At 39.4% G+C, this 19,653-nt stretch overlaps 1 protein-coding gene across 4 annotated transcripts in view; it reads right to left on the reverse strand.

Annotated features, from left to right (window-relative positions):
- Positions 1-19,653, reverse strand: part of PALM2AKAP2 (PALM2 and AKAP2 fusion) — a 325,590-nt gene that overhangs the window by 12,683 nt on the left and 293,254 nt on the right. For 3 of the 4 annotated variants that reach the window (XM_042450171.1, XM_042450169.1, XM_042450168.1), the window contains 2 exons: positions 15,360-17,712; positions 1,295-1,473 (listed from right to left, as the gene is read on the reverse strand). In XM_042450171.1, the coding sequence (XP_042306105.1) occupies positions 1,295-1,473; positions 15,360-17,712 (2,532 nt within the window). The remainder of the gene's footprint in view (positions 1-1,294; positions 1,474-15,359; positions 17,713-19,653) is intronic. The other variant, XM_042450170.1, reaches the window with a different exon arrangement.

Here is a 19,653-nt window from a genome sequence, read left to right on the forward strand (position 1 = left end):
TTGCAAAGTCTCTGTGCCTTGACAAGAAATGGAGCTAATACTGAGTGCAAATTAAAGTTTGCTTTAATTGCATACTGTACTAGACACTTATTGTCATTTTGCCTAGATAAAAGGCTACCTTTTGGCAGATAGGCACCAGTGACTTATACAAGGCCAAGAACTCTCTGCAATTTTTAATTCTTGCTTGAATGTGGAGAACAAGATGTGACATCTTGATTTGAAGCTGGAAACTCAGAAGGCAGTTGTCTGCAAAAAGAAGGTTCAATGCATTGTAAAGAGATGCATATTCTGTCACAATGTGCTGTGACAGAATCTGAGATGCTGGATTAGAGTTCTTTCACAATGCATTTGCTTTGTTAGGATTTCCCTTTTTGTTCTGCAGACCAGTTGGTAACAAGCACATACAGTGGGAGGTTGGGATGGGTGGTGGGGAGCCACAATGAATCTCTAAACATTGTGTAGGGATAATGGACCACAAGATAATGTTGTTTAGAAGCAAAAGTAGACTGGGGCTGTCCCTCCCCCTTCAGATGAACTATATGGTATCTTTTTTCCTTTTCTTTCAGAATGTTTTGTAAAAATCACTTTCTGAAAAGACCCTTCAGAGACAAATTAGCACCCAAGAGAGTGGAATATCTCTCACTCAAGGTAGAGATAACTTTCACTGAGCTCAAAAGCTTCTCTATGCCCCTTTTCTACATTTCCTGAATCCCAGGCCTTGCTGTTCCTCCCAACATGGACCTTAGCTCTCTCTTACATTCTCTCTTAATTTCCTTTCCCCCTGCTTATCTTACTCACACATTTTACACAACTGGTGCTGCAAGATGGGTGTGCTGCTTGTCCCTGGCATCTCAACATCACCAGTTTCTGGAATGTCATGGTTATCTGCAGCTCAACAGTAGGAGAAAGCCCTGTAGGATATCCACCCATGCACAATCCTTCACAGGCAGTGGCAGAGCAAGGCAGTGGATTACAGGGCTTTTGGACATCTTTCTTTTATAGGATTACCATAAGCCAAAGTTGACTTGATGGCAAAGAACAACAACAAACAAACCACCACCACCACCACCACCTCTCACAACTCCTTTTTTTTTTTTAAAGTGTCCATTAGGAACACACACACCCCGGCCGCCACTACTACAATGCCTGCTTTTGCTTATGGTCTTATGCACTGAATTCTACAAAGGTGATTGATAAGCTTTTTAGAAACTGTTGTTGTTGATCAATATTATTATTGGAAAGATATCCCACTGTATGTAAACAAAAGAGCATGGGAGAAATGGAATATGCTTACACTGCTATCATCCATCCTATCCCGCCTCTTGGTTTTGTGAGTTTCGAAATCTTCCATAAGGGTCTGCATCAGGTTCTTGGGCCTTTGGGATCCTCCAGCTTCATCTGATGCTGAGTCCAAATGCGAGGGGGGACCTTCAGCAGTTGGGGATGGAGGTGGCTTGATCTTCTCTATTTTACCTGCAAAGACCCAATCAAAATTTCCTTCTCTAGGTAACACGTTTGCAATCAGATTCCGAAAACACACACACCACACTTCCAAAAGGAAAGAGAATTTAATCGGTATGGGCTGGAGAAGTAATGATTAGGCAGTTGGCTCATCAATAAGAAGGGCTGTATTAGGATTTTTGCATATAGATTTCCAACGTTGGCTCTCCAACTCGGACAACTAAAATATATACTTAAATAATTCAAGCACAGTAAACACACTTCTGGGAAAAACCAGGAAAGCATTTACACCTGATTACAGTACAGGTTCAGATCTTCCCTACTTTCTTTCTTGTTAAGTGCTACATTGCTTCCTGATCCCTGGCTTAGTAGACTAGAAACAAACCACCACAACTGTCAGAGCTTGGAAAACTGCTTTTAAACAGTAATTAAGAGTTATAAGGCCCACAATGGATTTAGTTATACTTTTAAGAGGAACTCTTTGGTTATTCAAGAGTAAAAACACACCTAAGTAGTGAGGGTTGCCCACTGCAGCTAAAAAGTAATTAGAACATACAGCACAAAAGGAATAAAGTTATCAAGCATTATAATCATAGTGTTACTCAGGACCTGAATAGACAGGCCAAAATAAAGCTGCTTCGGGTCACTTTGGAGATATGCTGTTTAAATGCTACATGTGTCCTAAGAGGCCAGAAGCTGCGCCAAAGCTACGCTCCAGTCCTAAGGACTGGAGTGCAGCTTCTGGCCTCTTAAGATGCGTGTGCCATTTAAATAGCATACCTCCAAAGTGACCCGAAGCAGCTTTATTTTGGCCTGTTTGTTCGGGGCCCTTAGTCATGCCGTAATTATTGCAGAAAGTACTTGGTTACAGGTCACTTATTATTTGTAACTAATTCCTTGCAGGGTTTATCCAAAAGGTACAAAAAAGGCTTTTTATATCCTGGAGTATGTACCAGGCTGGCATTGTCACGTATCTTGGCACTCTTTTCTGAATGACTGCTCCAGCCATTCCTCTAACCTAAGAAATACCAGTCACAGTAAGGTCTGAATTCAGGGTTTTTTTCTTTACAGATTTCTTTCACATACAAACATATATGAGTGCTACAACATAGAATTAACTTGCAGCAAGGGAAGATTTAGCTCCATCATTTTTCTCCCTTGGAGCATGACATATTAAAAGAAATTGTTACTAGGTACCCATTTTCTCAATTTCTCATCCAAAATGTTCATATGTGGAAGCTTCTCAGACTGTGTTGCAATTACCCCCCTTTTTTACACACATCACTATCTCAGCAATATATATTATCCTGTGCAGCAGCACCAGAAAAGTCTTATCAAAGGTTGGAAAAATTGCTTTAAAAATACAACTGGTCTGAGATTGCAAAGGGTATATTTTGGGGACTATTTTTATTTTTGGTTTGCAATAAATTGTAGAAGGCATTAAAAGAGGAGTGAGACTGATGCAATTCACTGATTATATGTGTCCATTTGTCTCCACTGGGTATCCAGAAGCCAGGACTGAGTATCCATTTCCACATACAATTATTGCTTTAACAATATGTTGCTCTCATTTTCTCAGTGAAGGTTGTATACAATGGCCAAAAAAGCAACACTGCTAAGACCAAGGATGAAGGTCCAAAATGTGCCTGAATATTTCTGTCTCCATGTAGACATTATGGCTGCATCCAATGCAAAAAATAATCCAGTTTAACACCACTACTACCATGGCTGAATGCTATGGATTTCTGGTAATTGCAGTTTGTTGTAGCACCAGAGTGCTCTGACAGAGGCGGCTAATATCTCAGAAAACTAGTTTCCATAGCACTGAACAATGGCAGCTAAAGTCAAACTGGATTATTTCTGCAGTGTGCATGCAGCTTATGTTGAGTTCATCCTGATACTAGATTTAAAAATGATTTTTTATTATAGCACCTATTTTCTGAGTCACTTGGAGAAGCTTTTTGGATATGAAATGGGATATTAAGTCATGTAGATAAATTAAATAAATGCTCTAACATTACTACGTACCATGAGGGCCAGACAGCACAACCCATTGCACCATCATAATATTCCAAGAACAAGTGATTATGTCATACTGCTTCTAAGTATAGAGATGAGGGGCATCTATAGCTGGTAGCAACCCCTTAGGCAGACTTTTAAATGAAATGTATTTTCCTTTTGGAAAAGATATTCTGGCAGCCAGGTTATTTGTCATTTTTTAAAGCTAGAATACAGTTTTACTCAAAAGTAAGAGTAAGAGTCATGAACTAGGCTTGGGCCTTAGCCTGTGGAGTTAAGAAAACTTTAAACATTTGTCCCTAATTGTGTTCCTTCTGATGTAGGGTCCCAATGCCTGCAAATTATTCAAGAAAAGGGGATCTCTTCCCTCTGCAAATTGCCAGCATGGGCTCCTTAAGGGATGGCAAAGGGTTAAATTCCCTTTTGCTTCCCATGTTGGGGTGTGTGATTACATTATGATTCTGATCCTTCACACTGAATATATGAATGTAATTTTGCAGTATGTTTACATTTACAATCCCCAAGCTCATTGCCAGGACTAAACAGATAAACACCATAACCTCAAGCCTTTTCTATGCATTCAACAATTGCAAACAGCTAGGGACAATTTCTATGATGAGCCAGAACAGCTGTGGCCACTAGAGGTCAGGGGTGCTGTGGGAATTGCTCACTGCAGTGGGAAAAATATGAACTACCACCTTTTTTAAACCTTTACCAAACAAGTAAAACATGCTAATTAAAACTGGCCTTGTCCTGCATCTTACCACCCTAAGAGATTAGACTGATGTTTAGGGCTGCATCTGCACAAAATAATGTAGTTTGACACCACTTTAACTGCCATGGCTCAATGCTATGGAGTTCTGGGATTTGTAATTTGTTGTGGCACCAGAGCCCTCTCTCATGGAAGGCTAAATATCTCATAAAACTACAACTGCAAAAATTGTAAGACCTTTGTAGGATAAATCTTCATTGTACTCCACCTCCCAAGGTAATTTTTGCAGGACCTTTCTAAGTGAGGTCCTCACCTAGGTCCAAAACACACTGCAGAAATCATCCAGTCTGAGGCTGCTTTAACTGCCCTGGCTCAATGCTAGGGAATCCTTGGAATTGTAATTTATTGTGGCAGCAGAGCTTTCTAACAGAGAAGGCTAAATGTGTCACAAAACTTCACTTCCCAGAATTCCCTAGCACTGAGCCAGGACCCTTAAAGCCGTCACAAACTGGATTTCTGTAGTGAGTTTTGGACCCTAGAGGGAGTGGTGGCAACACAATTCTAGACTTTCTGGGATGAAACCAATTATCTGGATCCATTCCAATCTGTACTCAGGCCTGGATAAAAATGGGACAGGAATGACCTTGGTCACTAGGTGTTGGAAAGGGGAAATGTGTCTCTGTTGGTCCTCCTGGATCTTTCATGGACTTTGACACCATCAACCATGGTATTCTCCTGGGTCATTTGGTTATGGGATTTGAGGGCTTTGTTTTGCAGTGGTTTGGGTCTTTATTGGCTGAACATTCCCAGATGACAGTGCTGGGATCTGTTATTTAGCCTTTTGACCATTAGCCACAGAGATCAATACTGTCCCCTATGCTGGGAGAAGTCATCTGGAGCATTGGGCTTGGATGACACCAGGCTCTATATCTCTACTTTACCACTGATGCCATGGAAGCTATGGTAGTACTGAATTCTCGTCTGGATGTAGTAAAGGACTGGATATAGGGGAATAGACTGAGATTTAACCAAGACAAGATAGAAGTGCTGCTTGTCAACAGGAAAACCAATCTGGTATTGAAATCTGTTCTCAGCGGGGTTGCACTCTCTCTGAAAGATCACATTCATGGCTTGGGGGTGTTTTTGGACCCAGCGCTGCTCCTGGAAAGCCAGGTTACTGTGGTGGCCAGGAGTGTCTTTGCTATGCCCTTTCTTGGAGAAGATAAATTTGGCCACAGTGGTTCCTGCCCTTTAGTAATCAGGTTACCTCCTGATTAGATTACTATAATGCACCGTATGTGGGGCTCCCATCAAAAAGGAAGCTGCAGATCATGCAAAATGCAGCAGCCAGACTGGTATTGGGTATGCAGTCTAGAGACCATATAACGCCAGTACTGCAAGAACTCGAAATTGGAAAGTTTGCTTCTGAGCTCAATTCAAGGTGCTGGTGTTGATATACAAAGGCCCTAAGTGACTTGGATTAAAGGTATCTGAAAGACTGCCTTCTTCCATATGAACCTGCCAGAAAATCGAGATCTTCAGAGGAGGCCCTGTTGTGTGTCCCAGGACCTCATAAAGTTAGGTTGGCAGGTACACATAACAGGGCTTTCTCTGTAGCAGCACCTCAACTGTGGAACTCTCCACCCAAGGAAGTCATCCTGGCCCCATCTCTTTTAAGCTTCTGGTGGGCAGCCAAAGCAGAGCTGCTCTGCGTGGCATTCAGTGTTTGAATGTTTGCTGTTTTAAATGTTTTATTACTTGAACTCTAGGATTGTTTTTAAACAGATTTTAGAGTGTTTTAATGTGTTTTTAAAATGTTTTTATCTCCGTATTGTTTTACTGGTTTTTTTATTTGTTCATCACCTTGGGAACTCTTGTGGGTCCTGGGAACTGATACAGAAATAATATAAATGAATGAATGAATGAGACACAGTGTTGTAAAATATGGGAAACATAGATGTTTTAGGGTATACAAAAGGAAGATGTGAGAGCAGATGGGGGAGTGAATGAGTAAGAATGCTGGAATGTGCTGAATGTTGACTGGCTGAGGAGGGAAGGTATGGCAGGAGTTAGAGGTTTTGAGAAATGGAACTGAGGGAGATTGGTGTTTGTGTCCAAAACAAACACCTATGAGAAGCTGTGTGAAAGAAAAAGTAATAAAACAACAGTAACTGAAACCACAAGCTTTATGAAATCACTTGGAGGTATCATGTTGATATTGGATACTGTTAACAAATACTGCTTCATTCAAATAAGACCTGACCGCTGACCAACTTATCAAGGACTTTGGCAAAGCTGAACATTTTATGGTGACATCAGAGTAGATGGAAGAGAGGAGACTGCTGGCAGGAAAATAATAAGGCAGGGAAATCAAATAAGGTAGATAGGATCCCAGTGGGGATTGAGGCTTGAATTTACCAAAGCAGTGTAATGTTAAAGTATCAGGGGAAAACAAAAGCTCCCAGAATGTGTATTATTCAAAATTTAAAGGTATAGAGAAAAGTGACAAAATTGTTTTAAGTACAGTACTCTCTTGCTCCTGAGAGTGAGCTCAGGTGATGAATGTATGGCAGCCATCTTGTCCCCTTCCTTACACAAGGCAGTATACCGAACAAACTACAGCTCCTTGAACGTTTTGCTGCTTATTCAAAAGAGGAAACTAGCACAATATCTTTAGACCATTTCCCTAGGAAATTAAATGCATGACCTTGCTCAATACAAAGAACCTCTGATGGTACAGAGCTCTTGGGTGTCTTTAAAACTGTTTTCCTATTCCTTGCTACTATTGTAATTGTTTGCGGTCATAATCTGGCCAAGGCTAAAACCATTTAATTGCCACAGATTTAAACAGAAAGAGTGCAAAGTTATCTAAAAACAAAACAATAATAATAAAATTATAACACAGAGACCACACAATAATCAAATGTGTGTTTAATTAAAAAGATATTTTTGTTGGTGTTGTTAGCTGTTCTTGAGTCATCATCATCCTTAGGGCAAAGCAGCTGCTATCAGACCCCAATAGGCCTAGGACTGCAGCAATCAGATGGCCTGATCCCAAAAGAGTCGCCAGCAGGAGCACTCCTTTTGCTGGTGGCTTCTGGCTGCCTGAGGTGGCCTTGGAGGGGCTTCAAGCCATGTCAGGAGCATGCACTGTATAAACACCATGCCCCTGAAGCATCCAGAAGCCACTCTACTTGGCCCATATGTTGTGATTTTATTATTATTGTTTTGTTTTTAGATGACTTTGCACTTTTAAAATTAATGGTGTTTTAATATGATAGTTTGTTTAATGTTGTTTTATCTTTATTTTATCACTTATTTTTTTAGGCTTGTGAGCCACCTTGGGTCCCATGCTGGGAGAGAGGCTGAGCATTAACTAATTAATTGATTAATATCTTCCTGGGCCATGAAAGAAGTTGCTTGCAAATGTAAAATAAGCTGGTAGACCATGAAAGAAACTGAACATACAAGAGTAAAGTTATTCAAGTGGACTTGTTCATATATACAATACTAAAGTCATTCAAATGGTTATGACCACGCAAGTGGAATAGGTCTGTTGAATACTGGTGCTTATCAATCTACTACTGTTTTGGAATCCACAATCCTTCTTGTATCATTACTTATGTGAGCACTGTGCCTGTTTGAGGCCAAAAGCAATAGCACTCTGCTTACTTCCTACCATATCATGAGAGGGAATGGTGGATTAATATGGAAGTGATTTTGATTACCTTAACTGCAATATCAGTATAAGAAATAAGGGGAAAAAACCAATGGAAGTATCACAATTGTTAGAAATACTTCTATTGTGCTTTTGATCGACAGCAGTTTAGAACACCATGTTTTTTGCTTTCTGTAAATAATTTAATATTTTAAATTTTTACTAGACTTTTGGGGAGGAGCCCCTCTTCAACACAAAAACTGAGCAGTGAAGTTTACAGGAAAAGTCTAACCTAAGTATTTGATTGGCCTATCAATGCAAGGTTGAGGTTTGCTATCTTACTGCCAAGTGTGTCTTCTGAGAATATGCCTTCTAACTGGTATTGTTGTTTCCTTAGTCCTTGTTATTTGGTTTATCTTTTAGCCCCTTTCATTTGTTGCCTCCCTAACTAGTAAAGTTTAGGTTGTTAAGATCCTTGGAGAGTTTTTTCTTCTTTTAGGATATCAAATGCCATTCATATTGAGAACACCATACAAATAATCTACTGCTATCACATAGTTGAGAAGATTTGGTAAGCATTTAAAATATTTACTGGACACACCACACTTGGATCTGGACTATAAGAATGGCAATAAGAACAGATAGATGTAAAAAATTCCCACTTGATTTTATGGGGCTTCTGAAGAAGTATCAAGATGACTACTAGTTGACTGCATGCATTTCATTGGAAGAAAATTTGATGAATGTTAGTCTTGCAATCCTACTGAGTTCTGTGGAGTTAATCAGAGAAATGGGTACAAGATTGTTGCCACACCCTCAGTCTCTCTCTCTCACACACACACACACTCTCACACACTTGAGCTGTAACAAAAGGGGAAACTTCAACCTGCTTTCTCTCTTTGTGAAGCAACTGCTTACTCACAAGCACTAATGGGGTCATAAATGGAGGTTCAGGGAAAGCTACAGCTGCCATGAGGCATCAGTCATATCCTGTTAGGAATTTCCTGGTGTTCACAGATGAGACATCTGGTTTATATGGATCATTTTGTTCCTCACTGAAGATCTAAGCACAGCAAAGATTTACAACAGACTCCATTTTTCATTAGCTTGATTCAATGTATATATATTTTTTCCTGTAAAGGAGAATGCCAAGTGGAAAGGATACACTTAATGAGGATAAGCATATGTAGTCCTACAAGAGAATACACTCTAGCAAAAATAAGTAACAGAAAATTAAAAGCCCTAAGACTGACTGCATATCACATTCTGTGTTGAAACGGAAACTAAAAATCCCACAAGCTTGAACTACGCTCCATTCTTTATTAGGAGAAAAATGTAAAAACCAAAAAACAAGGAGGTCTGAAATTCAGAGTTTTTTTGTCAATCTAATCAGAATTTAACAACATAAAGTATTTCCAGAAACATCCAGAAATCCCTATCTCCATTCTGTTTATACAGCAGAGTTCAGATTTTGCAGAGCACAGCACTAGATGGTGAACAGACTCATCAAAAACAGCAACTGGCTATTTTGAATGCTAAGTATTTCTTTTCTCGCTCTAAATCTGGCTATACATTTACCTCCTTACAGAAGTGAAGTTTGAATCAAACAAAGGGTCCATTCACGCTACATATAGTTATAGTGCTTTGATTCTATTTTAACTGTCATGACTCTATCCAGTAGAATCCTGCAGTTTACAGCCAATAAGGAAAAAAGTAGAATTCTCAGCTAGATATGTGCTTTGGTCCCTCATCAAACTACAAACCCCAGGATTCAATAGGATGTTGCTATGGCCACTAAAATGGAATTATAGTTCTAAAACTGTTGTTTGAACGGCCCCCAAATGGTGCAGCAAACAGAAAGAATATTGGTTCAAAAGCAAATTGAAATGATACCTGATAGGTAACCTATGGTATAGGATAGGACTTACATCATCAGATAATGATTTAGGACCCTTTCACACTACACAATTATAGCAATATGATTCCACTTTAATTACCATGGCTACATCTTATGGACTCCTGATGTTTGTAGGTTGTTGAGACACTAGAGTTCTCTGGCTGAGAATTAAAAATATTCCTCCTTCATCTAAGAATTTTGTAAAATGGAACCATGACCAGTGGATATTTTGGAGCATTTGGGGGCAAGATGTTTTGTTTGAAATTTTTTACAAGGGCCCTTAAAATGTGGTGGAAATACCCTTCACATCCCCTAAAGTGCATTTGGAAGCACTCTGGAGCAAAAAAGGTTTTTGCAAAAATATTATGGCCCCTGGGGACCATAGAAATGATTTTGGGGCTGCATGTGGCACATAGACCACACTTTGCCCGGCCTTGGTATCAATGTTCATGTGAAGAGTTAATTGCCACTTTACTGCTGTCTCACCCAAGGCATTTGCACTATAGAAATATGCACAATTTTTTGTTATCTGGCAAAATGTATTTTTCAAAATTCAGGAAAACAGTTTGGAAGAATAATACAGTGGCGAGATTTTGTGTAGTTTCAACCAGCATTTGTGCATTCTGAAGGATTTTGGGGAAATCATCCTGTACAGAAATACATGGGAGGGGGCTGTATTGTTTCCCCCCCCCCCAAACACTGTTTTCAGACAACCAAATGTAGGGTTTTTTGGGCAAAATTCTGTGCAAATATTGTACCCCCCTCCAAAAAAATCTTATGAAAAACCTAGAAATCTTGTACAAAAAACAGCCATACTGCTGTTTTTTTGTTCAAGATTTTTTTTTGTACAAAATTACTTTTTTTGTACAGCAACAACAATCTTGCACAAAAAACACTTTTGACTTTCTAGGATCAGTTTTTGTGTGTGCGTACAATCACACAATTATCATACAAATAACTGTATTTTTGTGCAGAATAATTTCCCCAAAGATTATGCAAATACCAGGCAAGAAATACTACATTTATGTACAGTAAATAGAAAACTGTAAAATTGTGTAAATCTTCTCTTTTGAGGACACAATATTCAAATACTAAACTATAATAAAATGCTGCTTCTTTTATATGTCTTATTTAATTAACCAGCAACTGAGCAATTTAATTCTGGAATTAAGTTATGCAGAAATTCCAACTTAAATTGGCTTGAAAAATAGATTTAATTAAAATGCTTCCATTCATTAGAAAAATTTAAACCTACCTCGCAATGTAATTCATTTCAACTAGTTACTATCTCTGGCCCTATCAATATTACATAAAGAGAAAACAGTATATACTATATAGTCTTAGCAGTCAAAGCTATTGTTCTCATTTGTTCCACAAATATTAATCTACTAAACACTCATAACAAAGGTTCAACAGAGAAACCATTCAAGTATTTTTCCATGGCCTCAAGTATTGCTCTTGCCCTCATCAAGTTTTTTAGATAGGATGTTTAAAGAGAACTTCAATCCATATTTATACAGACCAGATAAACAATATAAAAGAAATTTCAGTTCCCGTTAGGACATCCATTTTTACTTCGGCTTAAGATTCAATACAATGCTGAAACCAGATAAGAGAAGTGGTGGTGGAAATTATCTGTGAGAGAAGCCTGCTTCTTATACAGTATATAAATTCTGGTGAAATCTGAAGTGTGCCACAATTTAAACGGCATGCCAAGTATGTGACGACGACAACAGCTACTACCAGTGCAGTCTTCTGCAAATGATTCACTGGGTGGGCAGCTCCTATATCAGAATGCTAACAGTCCAGAGATGGGCTAGTTCTAACTTTGGTGCTCCTAACATGAGATGGAAATTTCTCTACTTAGTGTTTATTGTCCTTGTTCTCAACATCATCATCATAGCAAAGAAAGGGTGGGGCATTCACCTGCATCAATCTTCCCTGAAGGCCACCTTGAACAGTATCTTAACTAAATATCTCAAACAAGATACAGGCAACTATTATTCTCTTGTACATTTTAAAAAAATTAATAAAGAAACCATGGAATTTTGGAAGTGTGTGTATTTTGTCTTTTGTTTGGCCTAATAAAGAAATTGCTGTGATGTATTTATTTTTAATTTTGTTGCAGCCTATATAACAGCAGCTGGAGGCACAATTTACAAAGACTGCACAGAAAACTGCAAAATAATTGGAATAATTTTTTTCAAAAATTAATTTATATCAGGCCTGTAAATCATATGTCACATTGAACTTCTAGGCAGGCCACAGAGGAAAAAAGCATTAACACGAAAGCATAAATTTAGTGGACGACCCATTAAAACATATATTATTTCTTCATTCCTTTTTAGTCTTGAATTTCATTATTAGCTTACTTGCTAATTAGCTTACTTGCTGTTCACCGCTATGATCTTTGGAATAGCGGTATATAAATAAAACAAATTATTATTATTATTATTATTATTATTACACATTTTTTTTCTAACAAAATTTTCATATTTTGTGCAGATCCTCTCACTATGTTGTCCATAAAGATAAATCCAATTGTACACACAGTCTAAGTTAACCTCCCTTTTAGGTTAACCTTCCACTTTTTAGCTGCAAACAAAGTTTCTTTACAGTTCTTGAAAATGAATGAAAATTATTCTGAATGGCCTAAAATCATCTGTGAAATAGCAAAATCTGTTAGATGTCTTATTGTTTAAAAATATGCCAAAATTAAAATGTGCTAATTTCTTTACTGGTTAGGTTTAAGGAAGAATGAAAGCACATGTTTAGAAATGTTACTCTGCATTGATGCAGCAATGTCCCCAAAATTATACATTCAAGTATAACAATTCAAAATTGTTGACATTCAAGTTGACATTCCAGTATCAATACTGAACTAAAATTTGTTCTCTAAGCTGAAACATACAATTCCTCTTTCTGAAGAAATCTGTCAATAGCTGCCATTAAAGTTTAGAAGTAAGTGCTACGTGAAAACTACTTTCCTTATAATTAATCAAGTCCCTACTTCCAGGGTATGATCTATATCTCACACTATTGTGTTATACAGTGCACCTGTGTTATACATGGGCACGGCTTATGCGGCCTCCAGCATACGCTGGAAACCTGCGCTGGAAGAAGCCTCAACACGCCAGGAAGAGGTAATGGGGCATGAGCCCTGCGGCATGCTGCGGGCACGAGCCCCATTACTTCTAATGGAGCTTGACTTGACATGTTTTCCCCCTTATGCGGGAGGAGGGTCCGGAACAGATCCCCGCATAAGGAAACAGCACACTGCATAACTTATCTTTCACATGGCATGGAGCTTTAAGAGCTGTAAAAGGTACTAATTCTAGTTAAGATTAAGTGAATTCAAATCACAATGGTCTCAGTGGGAGAACCCAGTGCTTGCCATGAATTCAAAAACCAGAAAAGTACGCAACATTATTTGGATTGTGTATACTGGTGATTTTAACATGTATACAAAGCACAGCATCCTCTTGCATATGTACCTCCTTCCACTGTAGTATCTTCAAATATGTGTAGATTCTGTCATTCATGCAGTTAAGATGTCCAGCAGTGTATATGACAGAAACAACTTTCTGGAAGTTCTTTCCTATCCAATATTTTGATGTCTCTTTTTGTTTTCATCTATTGTTCATATCCTTTATGGAGGCATTTGCTATTTAAGACAGAGTACCTATTTTTATTTTTCATTTTTCAGAGTTTAAGTTGTTAGAAGTATTATCCCAATCAGAGCTGGAAAAAGCAGAGTTTTGTGCCTATACCTCTTTCCAAAATGTTCCATTCAACATGGCTATTAGCTAGATTCTTGGAATCATAGCCCAAAACCTAGGTGCTCTCAGTTCTTCTGTAACGGTTGGGCTTTAGTTTTTAGGTTATACAGTATAAACCTTTATTTTTGGTTCTATTTTTGTGGATCATGTTGCTGTATAGCAAGGGTGGGAACTGTTGTTTGACTGAAGTTCCCAACAAAGATGAAAAATGCTGGGAGTTATAGTCCAATAATGTCAGGAAGGTCACACAAGTTCCATGTCTGTGACGATTTAAAAAAAAAAAAACTGAAGTAAAAAAATCTAAGAGGCATACTTGTGAGGAAACAACAAAACATTTCAGCTTCATATTTGAACTTCATTTTATTCATTCATTCTTTCCAAACATTAATGATGGTCTTCTCCCACCAACAATTTAATGTTCATTACCTCGGATATGCCTTTCTTGGCCAGCAGTGATTGCAACAGATAGCTCCCCACTTCTACTTCTCTTTGAGATAACTTTTGGGACCCTTTCTTCTATGGCACTGGCGGGCTATCAAGAATAGCTGATATCAGACAAGTTTGAGGTCTGCCAAAGGATATTGTGGAATCTTTGGGACTAACTGAGAGATAGAAGTTTGTAACAAGTTTTCATAGATTGAGGCTACTTCACCAGCTGCTTGGAGTGAAGTGCCTACGGACAGACATTTACATCCATGAACGAGCAGGTTACATGTGTGAATAATATCCTTTTGCATACCAATCCAAACTAATGGGGCTATGTCTTTGAATTCTGACACCAAGCTTGAGGTCGGACACTTTTCACATTACAAATTAAACTTCAGCTGTATATTTTGTTATATTTAGCCACATTGCTGGAATGGGCTCAAATCATAAGGCCAATTATGCTGTCTAACTGTCCCATCCTCACCGTTCATTTACCTCAATTCCAATTTATGGTGTTATGTGCTACAGAAAATGTAATTATTGTCCATCAATCTGATCTTCTAAAAAAAAAGTGTACTGTCAAAATGAGACTGATTTCTGATTTTGATGAGTTGAAGACAGGCTGATAATTTCAAAAGTTAAACAAAGAAAACAAGCTCTTTTTTTAAAAAAATGGCTGTGTTGCTAGCCCTACAGTTAAGTCCACAATGAATCTATTACTCAAACCCTTTCTAAATTTCTTTTACCATCACTTCAAATGAATTTAAATTTCAAGTAAAGTGTGGTATTGTTATGCTGGATGTAGGCTGACTATCAGTTGAAGGTGGTGATCTAATATAGTGATCCTCAAATTTTGGTCATCCAGATTCTTTGGCCTCCAACTCCCAGTGCCCCTAGCCAAAATCCAATGGTTGAGGATTCTTGTACTTGGAAGTAAAGAAGGACCCAGGTTTGATGGGAATTAATAATCTACTTTAGATATCTGGACTTTGAAAAGATGTTGGCCAGTGCCCTCATATAGCACTAAAATTAGGAAAACTAATGGACAATAAGTTCAGGACAGAAAAAAAGAACAGTTCTTTTAATGGCGTTCTCTTCCACAAGATACAGTTTTTAAGAGATTTATCTCCACTCCTTTAGGTAACACAGCTAAATTCAGCTAAACACAGCTAAGCCAGAGCCAAGTGACAGACTTTGTACTTATGTCCTGTGTGTGAGTTTCTTGGGAGTCATGACCTTGCATTTTTTTAAAATGAGAGTCTGCTAACATCTCATCTGATGGACTTTCAGGTCTCATTTGGCAAGACTGCAAAATATCACCTACATGTACAACAAACAAAAAGGTCAGAGTATGAAAACAAGAGAGTCCACATTTGCTTGGCATAGGATAAAATGTCAAGCTCTTACCTGGTGCAGTTTTGTAAGACACAGTTCTGGTGGGTAGTGAAGGTGCATTCTTTGCAACAGGGCTCCGTGTTAGCTGCATTCCCTGCCTCTGCCTTTTCAGTTCCTCTTCTCTTTCTTGGGCTGCACGGATCTCTTCTTCTATCATGGACAAAGTCCTCTGTTTTTTTGACCTCAGTTTGAAAGGCCCTACGGTCACTTCTGCTTCTTGCATAGCCAGAATGGAAGCTGTGCTCCTAAGCTCAGCTGCTTCGGAATATTTGCTGAAATAGCTGACTTCTGGCTTGGTTTCCTCCACAGTGACTGGTTTGATGGCATGAGTAATGAGAGGCGGCTGAAGAGCCTGCCTTTCCCTGAGGGTAGAGCTTTGGACTGCTGAAGACTTTGGTGTGGCATCTCGTTTTTCTTGCACAGGAGATGACACCTGAGGTGGTTGAAATGTTGAATTGTGCTGTTTCTCAGAACACAGTAACTTGTTTGTATCCTCCTTGACCTGACAGTTCTTTTCTTCTGCGTGCTTGCAGCTTATTTTGCCAGCCTGCTCAGCTATGGCTTGCTGAATGGCATTTTGAACCAGGAGACCAGCCTGGTGTTCCAACTGCTCATCAATGAGCATGGAGTCAGATGGAGAATAAAAGCCATGGTCACTAAGTGACTTTGAGACACCTTCTCCTTGACATTCGGAAGGTGTATTAGCTTGAGGGGTCTGAGGCAAGGAGAAATCAGTGAGCGAATTTTCTTGAAGGGCGTTCATTGTTTCATTGGAGGCACCACTGTCACTGATATTATCCATGCTGAAGTCATTGGAGAGTGTTTCCAAAACAGTTGTATCCTGAGATCTTACAGACAATTCATCTAAACCAGAGTCTAGTTCTTCCGGAGGGGAAGACACATTGACTGACCTTGAGAATGGCTCTAATATACCCTGTTCATCATCTCTCACCACTGTAAACACTGCTTTTGCACTTGTGAATTCACTATCTTCTGACCATATTTTTGTTGCCTGGCCAGTCTTTGTGGGATCAATATAAGAAGACACTCGCTCTGGGTCACCAGAGATATTTTGAACACTGTTGTCATCTGAGATGCAAGAAACCTTCTCAGCTTTTACAATTGTTATATCACTATTGCCAGCCTGTACAGTTTGTCCACACAGAGACACAGGTTTAGTAACTGAGACTGATCGCCGGTCCATTTGAGATGGACCTATTGGTTTGTAGAAGGGTTGGACTGTGAACATTTTGGGGGTCCCTGATCTCTTGGATGCAGCTGTGCTGTTCGTCTGACTTGAATTTTCCATCAATTGAAACTGCTTCCGTGCAGCTGAAAAATCTATTTGCTCTGTGACAATATCATCTTTCTTAATGTTAACTTGATCAGGTGGTGCAAAGGAATATGAGACATGTTTCACAGGCATTGATGGGTGCTGCTGCAGCTTCTCTTTGCGTTCTTTATATTTTTTGTGAGACTCCAAATGTTCATCATCTAGCTCTTCCTCCAGGGTTTTCTCCTGGGGTGGGTTCCACCACTTTGCTGCTATGCCTGGGTTCTTCTTAACAGCCTGGCTTCGGATGAGCTCCCTTCTCTCTTTTTCAAGCTCTATCATTTCTTCAGAGGGTCTCACTTTACGCACTCTGTAATTCTCTTTTTGATCCTCCTCCTCAAAGAGCTTGGATGGCTTTTTCTCTTCATGAAATGCTCTAAGTTCAAATTTAGCTTCTTTCTTAATAGTGGCTAATACAGGCTCCCCATCCTTGGAAGACCTTGAACTGGTGGATGAGCATGGACTCACTGGCACTTTTAGATTGTCACAGTGTTCCTCTTCTAGTACACTCACAGAATGGCCATTTGGTTTTAGCTTCCCAGATACTACATTCATTTCACTATGCTCAGTGGCTGGTTGTCCATCGACTACAGTGAGGCCACTTTTACTGAGCACTGTGGAATCATTTGTAACATGAATAGATGGACCAGAGCCACCCCCAACAATGGATGATCTTGGCTCAGGGGAAGAGGAAGTCATACCGTTAAAAGGGTTATCAGTAGCAGAATCACAACAGTTTGCTTCAAGCACTTCATCAAGATATTGGATCTCTTTAGCAACCTCACTGTCTAAGGATTCATGTCTGTCTCTAAGTCCATTGTGACTGGCAGCAGGAGAAAAGAAGTGTGTTTGACTGTCTGCTGCATGTGTTGAAGTCCCCATTGTGATATTTTTATGTTCTGTGGTAAGGGCTTCAATTTCCATTTTCTCTTCTTTTGTTGCACGAGCACCAGCAGGTTCTAGGAAATTGGCACAATAACGGTCTCGCTCTTTTCTCAACCTGATGTCATCTTCAGAGCATCTAGATGATTTCTGAAAAGGCAAAAAGAGAAGTGAGTAACTATGAGGGTCTCTGAAACAAATTCTCTAATACAATGTGGCAAGAGCAAAAAAATAATCATATAAAAATGAATTAATTTAGCAATTTTTTTCATATGGTTTAAGCAAAATTTTATAGCTTAGTTGTAAAGCTACATCTGAAATTCAATTAAAAATTAGTTTAGATATTTCTCATTGAATTTTTAATAGAATCCTAGAATCATAGAGTTGGAAGAGACCACAAGGGCCATCCAGTCCAACCCCCTGCCATCCAGGAACACACAATCAAAGCACTCCTAACACATGGCCATCCAGCCTCTGTTTAAAAACCTCGAAAGAAGGAGACTCTGCTACATTCCGAGAGACAACACTTACTGTTCTGCACAACTGATTGCTTAGTTTCTACGTTCCTACATGGACATGACAACTAATATTTTCTTTCTTTCTTTCTTTTAAATTAAGAATGGTGAAGCAGCACATTTTCTATTTGAAAATTTGAATACTTTTTGGAACACAATTAATTAAAACTTGCTTGAGAAAGATGGCATGCATAGTGGTTCATTATTTCAAACCAAGAAATCAAGCTCAATGAGATGAGATTACTGGTTTAGTGCCTCTTTGGAACATAGGCCTGGTACAGACCGCCCCAAAAGGGCAGTCTGACGGTGCCTAGTTTTCTGTTGGGGGAAATGCAACGGAAAAACTGTGCAGTTTCCCGGCAGTGGAAAAAGAACCTGTAAAAAGCATTTTTTCTGCCGCAGTAGTGGCGTAATGAGTGCGTCAGTTACGTAAGTGCTGCATGGCACCATGTGGATGGTGCATGACACTTACATGATGGCGGCGCCCATCTGTACAGGGTGCTGACATTTTGATGCCCTCATCACATGCTAGGCTTGAGGCATGTGTGGGTGGAGCGCCCTCGGCCAACCCCTAGCACATGATGAGGGCGCCCCATAGGCCCGTCTGTACCGGGCCATAGGCTCCAACCAGAGATCTCAGAGGCTTCAAACATATGATGGAGAATGGAGTGCACCACGGAATTCCAAAAGAAAATCAGTGTGTGCTTTATAGACTATAGCGAAGTTTTTGCCTAAATCATGAAAGGCTATGGAACACCCTTAAAGACATGGGAGTGCCAACACGTCTGATAGTTCTGATGAGGAATCTGTATTCAGAACAACAGACTACTGTCAGAACAGAACATGGAGAAACAGAATGGTTCCCAATTGGCAAAGGGGTCAGACAAGGCTGCATCTGATCACCCTGGCTGTTCAATTTATATGCAGAACATATTGTAGGAAAAGCAGCCTTGGACAAAGGAGGAGGAGGAATGCAAACAGGAGGAAGGAATATCAATAATCTGAGATATGCTGACCACAATACTAGCATAATACTAGCAGAAAACCTCACAGATCTCGAACAACTACTAAGGAAGATCAAAGAAGAAAGTGCAAAGGCAGGCTTACTGTTGAATGTAAAGAAACAAAAATAATTACCACGGTTAACTTACATAAATTCAAACTAGACAATGGGGAAACAGAAATAGTAGAAGAGTTATCATATCTGGGACCCAATATTGATAGAAAAGAGGACTGCAGCCAGTAAATCAGAAGAAGATTAAGAATGGGGAGGGCAGCTATGAAAGAACTAGAAAAGATCCTAAAATGCAAAGATACACAACTGAGCAATAAAATTAGAATCATACAAGCCATTGTACAACTGACCCTCTGTTTTCAAAGGGATCTGTGCCAGACGCCCCCCCCCCCCCGTGAAAATGGAGGCTCACGCATATCCAAGCCCCATTGGCTTGAATGGGGTGTGCGCAGCCTGTACTGTAGCGGCGCATCCCATTGGAAACAACGGAGGTCACCTCTCCATGAGTATTCAAGGTCGCGGATCCCAGATATGCACGTTATGAGGGACGACTGTATTTAC

The sequence above is a fragment of the Sceloporus undulatus genome, chromosome 2 (assembly GCF_019175285.1).
Source record: "Sceloporus undulatus isolate JIND9_A2432 ecotype Alabama chromosome 2, SceUnd_v1.1, whole genome shotgun sequence".
NCBI classification, from domain to species: domain Eukaryota; kingdom Metazoa; phylum Chordata; class Lepidosauria; order Squamata; family Phrynosomatidae; genus Sceloporus; species Sceloporus undulatus.